Below are 14,214 nucleotides of genomic sequence, written 5' to 3' on the forward strand. Positions count from 1 at the left end.
CATATTTCAGTATGCTTAAGCCTATGGGTACCTTGCAGTTGTTTCAGATGGTTTCCAGGTAAGTGCAACCTAGCACATAGGCCAGGAAACAGCCACTCTATGTTTCACTACTTAAACCATCTGGAAAATAAAGGGAGGGAAAACAATGGGACATGCTGCAGGTTACACTTACCTGGAAGTCCATATTCCAATACCAGAAAATCAAAACTAATTAGCTTCCGTGGTTATCTTCACAAATTTTTTAAGGATAAAGATTAAAAAAAGTCATCTACTGTTCACTGTATAAATAAATGTACGTGAAGGATTTATTGCATACAGGAACTGCAACTAGAGGCTGTCTTTTGCACAAATCTCTGATTCTCAGATTTGTTTCTTCTCATTCAAATTCCAGATCTGCATGGTGCTTCCCTTTTACAGAAGTTTTATATATATATATATATATATATATATATATATATTTATACCACAGTAAAGAAAAAAAGTGTTAATACATCCATCTTATATTCAGTTTATTGGATACCATAGCAGTAAATAGAAACAACAGGTTTCTGGACAATGCTAGAAATGACAATATATAGCTGCCCTGGCATACTGACAGTCTATCGCTGTTCTGGAATTCCATGTGTGCTGGAAAGCTGAGAGGTGTACAATAGTAGTCTTCAAGGTCAGTTTCACAGCTACTGACAATACAGTCTTAAGTACACTACTGATATGGCAGAGAAGCATCTGAATCGAAATAAAGTAGCATTGTGTAAGAACTATATTCCAATATTTGTAGTCTTAAAACAAGTGAAATAAAGCTTATTTTCCTTAAAAAAAAAAAAAAAAGGAAGTGATCTTTGGTCAACACATTAGAACTTTCTTTACTTTTATTTTACTACAGTAATATTAAGATTATATAGCTTTTTATATGCCATCTTATGGACATTTTAAAATCAGTATTCTGTCCTGACTGATAAAGTAATCTTAACAGTTTCAATACAGTTTCAAACCTTCCAGAGAAGAGGCAGGCTTTGGTGCAGAAGCTCAAAAAGACTGAATCCCAGCTGTCCTCTGGACTGAGCAAGAAGCAGTAATTCACTTTTGGATCATTCCTCTTCCCTTTCATGATTTCTGTATGAGCACAGCACTTTCAAACATGCTGGGCTAAGCCCTTATTTAGTTAAATCTACAGAAAGAGCTCTGAATGTCAACTGACAGCATATTTAGAACTGTCTGATGTTTAATAGCCACATTTGAAAAGTGTAGCTAGTGCTCCTTAGTGCTCTGTCAAGTGGCATTTCAATACCACAGCGATGACTCAGTTGTAAAAACACTGGTCTTTTGGAAAAACTCTGTGCAAGTTAGGAGCATGGCTCCTACCAGCAGGCTGACCTTTAAACTCACGCAGAAATTAAGTTCTTGAACAGGCATATCCACCTTACCAGTAAAGAAACTGTACTATAATGCAGGAAAACTGCTCTGTGAAAATGATCAGTCCAAGCTGTTAACACTGGCCCTAGCTAGATAATGATTTTGCTAAAACAGTCCACTGCTCACTGACTAACATTTTTCAGTTCCTACCCTCCTCAGCCCTCTCTACTTTATCACTAAAAAACAACAAACAAACAAAAAAAACACCACAAAGAAGATACGAAACAGAAGACAATACTGCCTTGTTTATCTGATTCCCTACTTCTGGTGCGTCCACAAGGTAGCTTTGATGGTAAGTATCTTCTGTAGATTTGCTGTCTAAACATTTAATTTGTATGAATGTCAGAAGGTGTTAGGCACCTTTAGGCTCATGAGGCTCTGAACTGTTCTTTATTGAGTTAAATACGTTATCATACATAATAGGAATATTTTGCTTTTCTTTAGTGCAAGTGTTCTTGCACAAAAAGCTACATCTCCGAGTTCTCAAGAAAGATTTTGGTAAGCAATGCTGAGTTCATTGATAATGGCTGCTTATACTCAGCCACACCTAGAAGCTCTGTCCAAGTCCATGCTGATGTTGAATCAATACAGAATAAAACTCCCTGCTCTGAAGAACTTAGGAGATAAAGAGTGGAAGGAGCTGCTTAGAGATTAAATCACATAGCCCTAACATATTAAATCTGTTGTAGAACTGGAAATAGTAGGTTGGATCTCCTAGGTCTAGACCCTGTCCCCTTGACTATACTATCTCCAACCTTTGGTTTATACTGTCTTTCTTCTCCAGACGCTGACTTCAGAGGAAGTTGATTGAATACCAAGTGCTGCTTGTGTTCCATTATTTCAGCTTGTTCCTAATTCAGGACTAACCATCTTTTACACAGATTTCCTTCTCTTTCCAAACACATTGTTGATTAACTTGGTCATTGATTTTGATCCACTTGGTCTTCTCTTTTCCTTTGCTTTGAAATTTGAGGTGATATTCCTCAGGAGTTTTGTGAACATTGCCACAACTTCCTGATAATGTTCAGCTGCAGACAGCTCACAGAAATGGCACTTGTTATCCATTGCCAGCTTTTGTCCTTCATCCCAGCCAACTTCCCTCATGTGGCATAAATCTTGTTTCTTACCAACCAAAACCACCGCTGACTCAACCATTCTGAAATCAAAAAAAGTTTAAATTAGAGAAAAGATTATAAAATACTGTGTTGTACACTATGCAATAGACAGTGTGTACATGATGTCTGTATATTCAGGATAAGAGGCACTTCAAACAAACAATAAAAACTACCACCCTAACCTTACCAGGTAGAGTTATAGTCTTCTATTGTCTGTAGTCAAACATTAAAGGACTTTCCATGCAAGGTATTCTTGTGACATCGATCAGAAAGTTCTCATTTTAGCTCCTCTATTCAGTAATTTCATCTACTTTTCATTCACTGCAGTTTTCACACTGTATACTGCTGAGGATATTATCAGCTCCTGGATGTCACGAAGAAGAAAACTGAACATATTCTCCATTTGTAGGTAACAGAATAGAGTCAAAGAGATGCACCTAAGATCACTGTGAATGTTGTCATTGAGAAGAAAATCCTAATTCTAAAAGGGATCCTAATTGCAAGCTTTTAGTAAAATTACCACTTCCAAATAAACCCTATTTAAGGAAGCTCAGCAGCAAAACAGACAGAGAAGTGTTATTTTTCACTCCACTTCTGGTAATAAGAAAAATATTTCACTCATTTACTTAGAAAGCACCTCAGTGGACCGATACAGGAATACACACCCCCACATGTACTCAGACATGCAATTTTGGTTGTTCTTTTTGAATGTAAGTGGATTGTTTCTTACTCTGTGGTCACCCATGTGCATCAATGACATGGGGATCGCTGCTAAAGGCAGCTTAGGAGAAATTCATAGTATGTTAATTTATTGTAGGAAACGCTTTCTCTGAATTCCTCACTGGTGCATCTCCATTGGTAATATGAACATTAGTAGGGGAAGCAAAAGCACAGGATGACTGTGACAGCTTTTTACCTATGTAAATCACAGCAGGCAGATTTATGTCAATTATTTGAAACATATTGCTGTAAGAAATGAGAATGAAGATCTTAGTGCACTTGGTTTTGGACACAGTGAAACAAGTTTTAATCTGCAACGCAATTTACCTTCAAGTATCACATTGTCAGTGTTATGCTATGCTGCTGGATTTTGATTGTTACTAGGATTCCTACAGCTCACAGAAGTGTTTTTAGCTTTTTTGCATGTTTTGCTGAGAGAAACAAAAATAATGCCACTTACTTTTTACAAGCTTCTATGTGAGACTCTTGGATTCTGTATAGCAATGCTTTTGCAAATGATGCTCTGTCACTGATGTCATAAACAATGATGAATCCATCAGCCCAGTGGAGCTCATCTGTGAGGGAGAGCTTCCCCTGCTGTGGTTGAAAGAAGTTCAAATTCACATGCAAAAAGATCGTTACTGTTATCACTCGAGTATTTTCTTTGACAGCGTGAATGTGAGAACATTGCATCTTTCATTACAAAAGATATTAATAAGTCTTGGTGCTGACATTGACTTCAGGTGAGTCCTACTCCACAAACCTAATAAATACCACTGCAGATTGCATTTTGGAGCACTAACAAATTCATTGTGAAACACCTGTGCTTTAAGCAGTAAAATTGCATTAACTGTACAGCCACTGCTTTTGGCATATATATGCTCAACATTCTGCAGTTACAGGAGAATTAAATGTGGGCCATCTGTATTTGTGGGGTTTCTGCTTATGGCTCTGTTATGTATGCTCCTAATAGCCTGACTACAATAAGCTTAATTATTTAGTTAAAATTTCTTTGTTCTCTTCTCTTGTTTTTTCTTTGCTTTGTTCAAGTCTGAAGCACTGTTTACCCACAAGATGAATTTCCATAGGGCTAGACAAATCTCCTTTCAAGCCGCAGTTGACTTTAAACACCACAGGTGACAAAAGCCGCTCAAGGGATAATGGGAGTTAGTGTTTGAGTCCTTTCACCCCAAGAAAGTGTCACTCTCATGATTTCTAGAAATCAACAGCTGCAAACTGTCCCATTAAGCTCAGGAAGGTAATTTCAAAAATACTTCATATTAGCTTATCCCTACAGGTGGCTGCGGTTGGCAAGAGCCACGTGACCCAAGATAGGTAAGATACTGGCAGTTCACCAACATAGACTAGAACATGTGCTCAGTGGAAAACACGTTGGACAGCAACTTGAGGACTATTTAAGTTTAATATTGTGCTCTTTGCAGCGTATAACACCCACCAGTATCCCACCCTGGCTACCTTGATTAGCTCAGCACCACAGCAGCACTGTAGCACCATAAACACAGCTGTACCAAGGCTGTAATTTTGAATGAGGGATGGTGACAATGTTGGCAGTGATAGGGGGTGCATGAGAAACAAAAGATGAAACAAGTTTCCAAAACTGTCTGACGACTTCAGTGTCTTCACTAGTGAAGAGTTTTTGAATGCTGTAGTGACTGTGCAACAGGTTTAGGGTCAGGAAAGGTGACTCGTGTGTGACAGCTGTTTCCCAGACGGAAAGTCTGCAGAGAAGGGCTTTAGCTACCAGAGGGAAGCAGAGAGCAGCAAGATTTCAGGAAGCAGAAACAAAGACAGTGACTTTTCCTTCCCCAGTTTGGCCTTCTCTTAGGATCTGTTTTTCTTCCCCAGCTCCCTGGGCATACAGGACATCCATACCCCATCCGTCTCTTTCTAAAAATCACCAGTCCTATTGGAAAAAAGCATTACCATCACCTTCCCTCCTGATCACTACCTACTCCTCTGCAGGTGAGAGAAGCAGAAGGCAGTTCAGCAGATGTTAGACATTGTTTCCAAGGATGAACATAACTGAGTGCTAGAAAAGGACCTTCAATAGGAGTTGCCCTTAACACAGACAGCTGACTTCTGATCTTAGAAGCAAAGAGTGCCCATGTTCAGGCAACGAAACTCCCTGCCCATACATAGAGCAGTATAGTTTGCTTTGACCTAGCTAGCTGCCACTGTCAGTGTTTCAAGCATCCTTTTAAAAAGTTGTTCATGTGCCACAGAATTGAATATACAGTAAGTAGAAGCTATAGGTGGGCTTAGGTAAGAGGTCTGAGACAGGTAGAAACAAGTCTACAGAAAAGCAGCTTCTAACAGATTGTATAGCAAGGGAGGACTCCATGGAATATATTAAAATGGCCCCTGTGCCATGTTACAATCTGCTTTGCCCTGGGACAAGTAAAACTTGCTTGTCTCTAAGAAGGCAGATCTCCTTAGGGGTTTGTTTTATATACTCACTGGGTTAAGTTTTTATGTCCTTGAACTCAAGTCTGAGCCAGACTCCCAGTGCTTTGGCTTTAGCATTCATTATCCTGGTCAGTAAGAGGCAAAAATCAAGACCAAAAAAGGGATTCTTGTGAACTAATAGCCAGGCAGACCTATCTAGGTCTGCCTGTGTTACATAGTACCAAAGTTTCTGTATTCCTGTAACAGCAGGAAAGAAATTAGTACAAAAACACTTCATTTCAGAGTGGTTTATTGTGATCAAAGTTCAGCTGTCAACATGTAGAAGCCTGCATTATAGCTTTCCTTAGATGTGTGAATAGAAGGCTCATTTCCAGGCCTATCCACTTTGACCGTTTCTGCAGCCATTTAAGCCATATAACTTGCTTTATAAACTAAATTCTGTCTGTTCAGTGAATTTGAGAAAATTGTGTTTTCTCTATATTTACCTGAATCATATGGAAGTGGGAAAGATTATTCCTGTTAATATTCCAAAATGCAAAAGCATTTACAGAAAAATTTAAGCACTGAAGGGCTTCTTCCATGAATTGAGAAAGTACATAGTTTCTGAGCCACAGCAACTATAAAGATTCAGTCTTTCCAAATAAAAAGAGCAAGCACAAATTCCAAGTACAGACAGAATGCTTGCAACTCCCCACCATCACACAGGTAGAACGAGGAATAGATTTTGTCAGCCTCCTAAAATTCTTACTTGTGAACAAGGGTCATAAATTTCCAAGTGCATCTGCCTCCCATCCAGGCTTAAGTGTTTAGCGTAGATACATTCTAAAAAAAATATAATAAAATATATTGCATTCAATGAAAAACAGCATTAAAGTGACTGGAAATAGTGGTTAAAAAAAAAGTGATGAAGATGAGATTTGCTATTTAATTCTGAGAGGCCTTTTAGTTCCCTTGGTATTATAGGTTTCCTTTATTTATTTATTTTATTTTTTCAGATGGAAACAATCCCATTTCATTTTGCACCACCTGAGCTGCCCAGTCCTTTAGGTCAACCAACACCATTTCACTGGCGTTCCCATGGAAGCACTACTTTTAGACCCTAGTTTTCTTCTCAAACAGAGGCATAAAGGACACACAACTCTTTGAAACAGCTAAATGCTGATGACCTTGTTATGAATGTTCAGGATTATGAAAGTAGTAAGCCAACCTACATGTAATTGCTGATTCTGCACAGAAGTCACTTTTTAGTAATAATGTTTATTTACCATGAAATCTGATGCTTTAAGAGTTATCCTGTAAATATTAACTAGTATGAGAATGTCCTTAGTCTAAATCCTAAAACTTTTCTGTAGAGTCAGCTCTAAGATTTAAGATTCACCGCGAGCACTAGCAACCCTGGGAACTCTACTGTAGCCAGGTTGTCACTATTCTTTTAAGCTGTAGTTTGTTCTAAGAAAATGTAACGAACTCACATTCACAGTAACATTCATCAGCAGGCTTTCTACAGTATAATTCCTCAGTGCTACCGAACTACGAAGACAGGAACTGCTCTTGGCACTACTGAAAATACACTTCAAACTGCACGTAAGGAAGGAATGGTTAAGGCTATGATCTCTGGAACTGAGTATCTTTGGTTCAGCACCACATTCACCTGAATCATTCTTCTTGCTTAAGAGTTCACCTGATGTGAACTATGAGTTGCAAGCATCCCAGGGAATCAAACCCTCAGCTCCTTGATGTTTTCCATAATTAATTTTTTTTTTTAAATACTTCGATTCCACTAAGCGTTCTGGGATAATGTGCACTTTAACACTCATTTTCCTACTTTTCTTCCCCCTTCTGCCTCTTTAGAAATTGAATTAAACTTATCTCCTAACAAATATTTATTTAGAAGTAAAAATGTTTTGGGGCATTTATATGTCTTTTTTGAGACTAGCACTTTCAGAGGCTCAAAACAAGGAAACCTGGTTTTAGCTGTGATTTAGATCACCCATGGAGCATTGAGAGCACCACATAATCTGCATGTTCAGACTTCAGATAAGCCATCTCAAACTGTCCTTGGAGTCTGTTTGCATAGTGGCTACTTTGTGAGAGCACTTTTGTACAACTGTAACCTACTTTCAGAATAAGTTAATTTAGATATCTGACTGAAATTCAGCTAATTAATGCTTTTTTTTTTTTAATTTGTGGATCGTTGACTACTCTGATTTTTGTAAAAAAAAAAAAGTTTTTGGAAAAAAGTTCTTGACTTTAGCAGAACAAATGAGGTAGATGCAGTCTTCTTGGCATTTTAAGCTCTGGGCCTTCTCATGCCACACCAGCTGGAACAGCACACTTCCAGAGGTGTTTGCATAGCAGTTCAACATTGCTTATATGGCTTCTACCCAAAATGTGGACGTCCAAGTCCTGTTTTGCCATCTTCCAAGATCTTAGAGGTGCCCTGTGGATCACTGCGCTTATTCTGATACAAGTGAGACCTTCTACCCTCAGCACAGCCAGACTTCCAACAAAGCTATCCTGCAAAAGCGGGGGACATGACATTATGCCCTGACTAATCAGGGCTGCCTGATAAACAATGTTTCACTGCTCTTCTAGGGTTGGTAAGGAGACACTCAATAGAACTTTATTAACAATTTATTTCTTTACTCTCCGCTTTATCTCCTCTGCGGAGGAGCTCTCCCCGAGCTTCTCGGAAGCAGCGGGTTATCTGCCCTCCCTAAGCCCGGCTCACACGGGGCCGGCTGCAGGCGCAATCCCCGCAGACGCCCGCCCCGCCCCCGGAGCTCACGGGTGGCCAGGAGCTCCCGCCGATAAGTCAGCTAAAACTCAAACCTTCCCGGAAAGTTGCGCTCCTGCCTCCCCCCCCCACCACCACCACCCGCCCCGCTTCCCGAGAAGCCCCCGGCGCTCACCGGCGTTGGAGGCGTACTCCCCGATGAAGCGCCGCGTCAGAAACCGCACCACCGGTGCTGCGGGTGGGAAGCAAGCGCCGGAGTGAGCGGCGCGGCGCCTACCGAGCCGAGGCCGCCCCCCAGCCCGCCCCCTTACCCGACGTGCCCGCTCCGCTCCGCTGCCGCCCACCACGACCAGCTTCGCCCACTCACAGCACCCCTGTCGCCCACTCCCCGCCGCCACCGCTTTATAGGCGGCCCCGCCGCTCCCTGACATCGCCCCGGCACGGCACGGCACGGCACGGCACGGCCGCCTGCTACCGCTCCTCCTCCTCCCCCCCTCGTCATCCCCCCACTGCCTGTGCAGATGACGCAGGAAAAAACATGGAGAATAATAATAATAACAATAATAAATAATAAACAATAATAATAAAGACATGCTCCACAGCAGGGGAGGGTGCTCGTTTATTTTGCCTTTAAGTTTCTTTTCAGGTAGTCATCTTTTTGTACCAGGAATGTGAAGAAACTAGAGAGATCTGCACTCCCTTTAAATGCTACTGAGGCAATTTGTTGGAGATAAATGTTCTGCACCTCTGTAATATTTGCCATTCAAAGGTTTCAAAGCTCTTGTCGCTCACTAAACCTCTAGTCCTGCAGATACTTAGGTGGGCATGCTTTTTGTGCCTGTGAATGTTTTTACTGAATTAAATCAGCCTGGCGAAGAGCTTAAATGTGCTGGATGGTGCCTGGATAACACTTAAAGCACTCATCTGTTGCAGGAAAATACGACAAATCTGCAAGCTGAGGCACAAAGTGCTGAGCCTGCTACTGCATTTTGTTAGGCTCCACAAGTGCTCTCTACAGGCTGTTTGACTCTGAAAGTGCATAAAATGTTTGGGTATAGGTTTAGATAGTCCACTGGTATATAGGAGATTTCTCAAACATCCAAGTTGCACTTACTTGTGCTTTTCATGTCTATTTTATTCTGTTTATACAAGCTGAATATATTTATTTAGTCTGATATATTTATTCACTTCTGTTGAAAAGAATAAAACTTATGTTTTGTATAAACACTTCAGTAAGTGCTGTTTCGATGTAATTGCTAGTGGATATGGATACAACAGATTTACATGAGATCAAAAAAATGAGGCAGAGAAGGAATTTGAACATATGTTTGTTACAGTTGAAGGGAACATATAAGGGAATGCTTAGCAGAAGAAAATATATTTAAGAATAAACACACAGACATAACTTGGCTCCAAAGTGCTTAAAATTAAGTTGTTAACGGCTGGAAATGTATTTGGAGGGTGCCCCTACCTAGCTGTGTGGGGTGTCTTTTTGTTTGTTTGTTTGTTGGTTTTTGGTAGTTTCCTGCTACTGTTCACTGACAAGACAAAAGTTACTGACCGAACAAAAAGAACCATAGTTTGACCCTCTCTGGCTATTGTAACATTAGGTTTTGAAAAAAAGATGAATGATGAATGCCAAGATCACTAGGCTGGACTTACCAATGGTATAGCTGGCACAGCCAGTTTATTTTACTGTTATTTTACTGTTTCATAAACACTGAAACCTCTGCAACAGGAAAGCCTAAAGCTGCTTGTCCATGTGCAGCCATCATCAAAGTTGTGACTTTCACAGGTGATGAAAGGAGAAAGAAAGAATACAGCTCTCCTGTCTCCATTACATGGTCTTAACAACATTAGCACTTTCTCACATCTAGATAGCAGCCATAATAAACAAAGTAGGGTGCTGCCCATTTTAAAGAATATGCTATCTGGAACTTTCCTTTCTTTTAGTAATAAAAAAAAAAAATCTGGAGAAGAATGTGATAGTTAGTTGTGTATATTCTATGTGCATATTCCTTAAAGCATTAGATAAATTAAGTTTTAACTGAAGATTAAACAAGTATATTTAATGTCTAACAGAGACTTTCTCCATCACTTCCCAGAACTAAATGGAATTGAGAAAATTTACAGTGGAAGGAATTCCTGAATATCCAATCTAAATCAGTTAGTCTTAATCATAAACTTTGCTATTGATTTCCTGTTATTACTGTTGCATTTGCATTTTACAAATATATATACAGAGATATTTTTGAATTTCTCCACACATGGAGGGCAGATCTCAAATTTCTTTAATGTGTGCACCCACACAAAACTCAAATGCAACAGTTGCTCATCTATGAGGGAGCAAACCAATCTTCATCTAAACAATGTCATTTTTTCAATATGGAATTCATATATTTGTTGATCAGCTTATTTGAATAGTAGTATGCTTGAAAGAAAGTGTCGTCTGCTAGAAGAAATGTTGCAAAGTAAACACATTCTTTATGAATTATTTGCCTAGCTTTAACATTTAGTATAAAAGCTTGTGGTTGTAGTTGAACAATATGGCAAATGAAGTAGTGATGCCTCTAAAATGCATCAGCTGCCTGCTTTCTCTATCTGTGCATGCTTCCCTCTCCTTTTTGTCAGTAGAGCTGTTTGAATGGAATTAGTGCAATTTAAAAATAAGCCACCTCCTCTCCTTGAAGTGTTATGGGGTTTGTGGTTGATTGCCCATCTCTGCAACTTGTAAAATTGCGTGGTTTTGGTCCTTCCAGCACCAAATCCGTGCTGGCCACTCCTCTGTACTGGAATGGTTTTGCTTTCATTACCCAGGGGTGTAAATGCCTGTACAGGTGCAGAGGTGAACAGAACATAGTTCATTCTTCTAGTGAACAGAAGCTCACATGTGAGTTTCAGGTCTGGTGGTCAAAACTGAGTCAACTCTGAGGTGTTCAGGTTAGAATCGAGTGAACCTTGATTACATGTCTAAAACTTTGCTATGGAAAATAGTAGGTTTCCAATGTATATAATGGAAAAAAATTATTATCCAGGTCAGCAACATCTGTCATGAACATGGTAGAGGATTGATTCTGAATTAAGCTGGAAGTTTTCGCAAGTCTGCAGATCACTGATCAGCTGAGGTCACTTTGCATTTCACCCTCCAGTTCTGTAGATGAGGATTTGTACAGCTTGGTGCCAGGCCCTCCTCGAGCCAAAACTGCTTGTGGAGAAAATTAACATCTAAAAAACATTTTTTTTTCCAGCAGTTACACTGCTGGAAATAAGGTGGAATTGGGAGTACATGACTATCTGTACTCTGTGTACAACCATAATGCCTCAATCCAAAAAGTATAGTTAGAAACCACCTGGTGAAACAGGTGCCGGCTCTTTGCACCAAATGACACAAGATTTCTAAAGCTTCTTGGTGTTTCCGTCCCTGCAGTCTCTGTTTGGCTTAAAGAATAATGTCTTCCAGAGAAGACCTGTCTCTTAAAGCCTACTTTTCATCAAATCTTTAGGAAGAGCACTGCAAATTTTACATCTGGTACTCTAACAGCTTCCACAGCATGTGAACTGGCTAACTAGAGGTCTAAAACCACAACAAAACTAACAGAACGAGAAGTATGGGCTTTTCAGCCAAATGTGATGTTTTCATCATCTATGAACTTGGATACATTCCTCAGTGAGATACTCAAAGGTATTTAGGCACACAAACAGTTGCCCAGAGAAGCTGTGGATGCCCCATCTCTGGAGGTGTTCAAGGCCAGGTTGGATGGGGCCCTGAGCAACCTGATCTAGTGGGTGGTGTCCCAGCCTATGGTAGGGGGTTGGAACAAGATGATCTTTAAGGTCTGTTCCAACCTGAGCTATTCTATGATTCTATGATTCTGTGATTCTCTATGATTTATTCATGACAGAGAGAAAACAGAATACAGCACAATTCCACTGATGTTGTGTTCTCTTTACATGCTGTAATGGAAAAGATGCAAAACATCCATTTTCCCCTTGAAAATGATGAATTGTTCTTGGAGGCACGTTCTTATGTTCAATGATTAGAATTTTACCATGCTGACTGTGAAAAAAAGTGTTTTTCAGCAGAAATTACAAAACTGATCTGTGATAAAATACTATTAGTACTCGAGTCACGTTGGATGTCACAAACAAAACTTCATAGCTTGTCTCAGATTTCTCACAGTCTCTCTAAGTGTGTGTTCCCCATGGTATCATGAAGGATTTTGCAGTCTCCTGGTACGCCTCCTAGCTGATAAGGCTTAGAAGTAAGGACAGTACCACAGGGTTAGTTCTGTTGCAGAGGCCATTACCTTACATGCCCCCACAGTGCTGCACACCTGTAGTCAAACACTGTCCCAAAGACAGATGGTCCCATAGAAAGTTGGGATACCAGCTAGCCTAGTGAGAATAGCTTGTGGTCGGTGTGGGAATGAAATCAGAGGCATCTAGACGTACAAGTTGGTAGTATGGATCATCTGTTATCCATGTAATTAGAAGTCTTTTATCAATAGCGTGAAAAGTATGTTCAGAATCTTTAAAAACTGAGCTGTGTGATTCATGAGTAAATAGTGTACTTTGGCTTGTGGAAGTCCCAGAACAACATTACATTACTGCACAGTGAACTGTCAAGTTGATTTTCAGTTTCTTACTTTAAGTAATTAGCCACATAGAACATCTATTCTGTTAACATCTGCTTTATGTAAACTTTGGGACACAGATTATGTTTGGTACGTATAACTATTAAGGGACTAACACACGATAAAGGCCTCTAAGTTTCACTGTAATGCAAACATTAAAGCATAAAAATAGTCTTTTCATATGGCTTGGGCTGCCATATGGGAGCTTTAAAAAAAATCTTTCTTAAATTCCTGAGTAATTAGGATGTTAATGACAAGAGGCAAGAGATTTTAAATGGCATATATCTTCTTTATATATAATTATTGTAATTTCCAGTTTTAAACCAAATTCTGCTCTGCTCAGTAAGACTTTTTTTTTTCCAGAAAACAGATGACTTTTTCTGTGTAGTTAAACATTTAACTTAATATTTCACAAAGATCAGCACAATCTGAGTTACAAGACTATATGCTTGTAAGAGGGTATTTATACCCCAGATTCCAATATAAAGTTTGTGTCTTTTTTATTTTTAGTGCCTTGGGGAATGTTATCTCAAGTTTTGCAGATGTATTTGTAACAAAAATAACAATAACAAAATACTTAAACTGTGGTCTGCACTAGAATTTAATTTCTATGATTTACAGTAATAAATTAAACATCGCATATGGAGGAAGTCATTAATAATTTCAGAACTTAAAAATATATATACATATTTCTAAAGAATTTAATGAAATTGTCCAGAAATCAATGTTACTTTTTGAAATAATTCAAGGACATTAAGCTTTTTTTCCTCTTTTGGCACTGGAAGGAGAACCTGTACTTTCAGATATCCTTTGCAAGGGATTTAAAATAAGACAGAGTATCATCCTAGAGTAACTAAATAATCTTGTCATTGAGGAGTATTTGTTTAAGATTTTTAAAAATGTGCTCAAGTCCCTATCCCGAATCAGACAGAAGAAGGATTTGAAATTCTTTCTCCTACATCTCAGGCGACTGCAGTGCTCTGAGGGGACATAAACAGATCTTACTCTCTGTCATTCACCTATTTGTACAAGCTGTTTTTTGTTTTGTCATGTAGGGTTTTTTGTTTGTTTGTTTCGTTTTGTTTTTAAAAGCTATAATAAAAATATTGTAAGGAACTCTCATACTCCAGGCAAGTACCTTTGCCACAAGGTTATTGGGTGCATTTTT

The 14,214-nt window shown here is 39.3% G+C and overlaps 1 protein-coding gene across 1 annotated transcript; it reads right to left on the bottom strand.

The window, feature by feature from the left end:
* Positions 1–492: 492 nt before the first annotated feature.
* On the bottom strand, positions 493–8,843 carry RERGL (RERG like). The gene is made up of 4 exons (XM_066994403.1): positions 8,588–8,843; positions 6,424–6,497; positions 3,709–3,845; positions 493–2,569 (listed from the first exon to the last, which is right to left on the bottom strand). The coding sequence occupies exons 1-4, from the start codon at positions 8,841–8,843 to the stop codon at positions 2,287–2,289; spliced, it is 750 nt and encodes a 249-aa protein (XP_066850504.1). The 3' UTR covers positions 493–2,286.
* Positions 8,844–14,214: the final 5,371 nt, after the last annotated feature.

This window comes from Anser cygnoides, chromosome 1 (assembly GCF_040182565.1).
Source record: "Anser cygnoides isolate HZ-2024a breed goose chromosome 1, Taihu_goose_T2T_genome, whole genome shotgun sequence".
In the NCBI taxonomy this organism is placed as follows: Eukaryota; Metazoa; Chordata; class Aves; order Anseriformes; family Anatidae; genus Anser; species Anser cygnoides.

What these genes read in the sequence shown, in the direction of transcription:
- RERGL (XM_066994403.1), bottom strand. Translation starts at nt 8,843, where the DNA reads ATGTCAGGGAGCGGCGGGGCCGCCTATAAAGCGGTGGCGGCGGGGAGT. An exon ending in TTTATGACCCTTGTTCACAA is followed by an intron (nt 3,846 to 6,423) that starts GTAAGAATTTTA and finishes TTTCAACCACAG; the next exon opens with CAGGGGAAGCTCTCCCTCAC. An exon ending in CACATAGAAGCTTGTAAAAA is followed by an intron (nt 2,570 to 3,708) that starts GTAAGTGGCATT and finishes TTTTGATTTCAG; the next exon opens with AATGGTTGAGTCAGCGGTGG.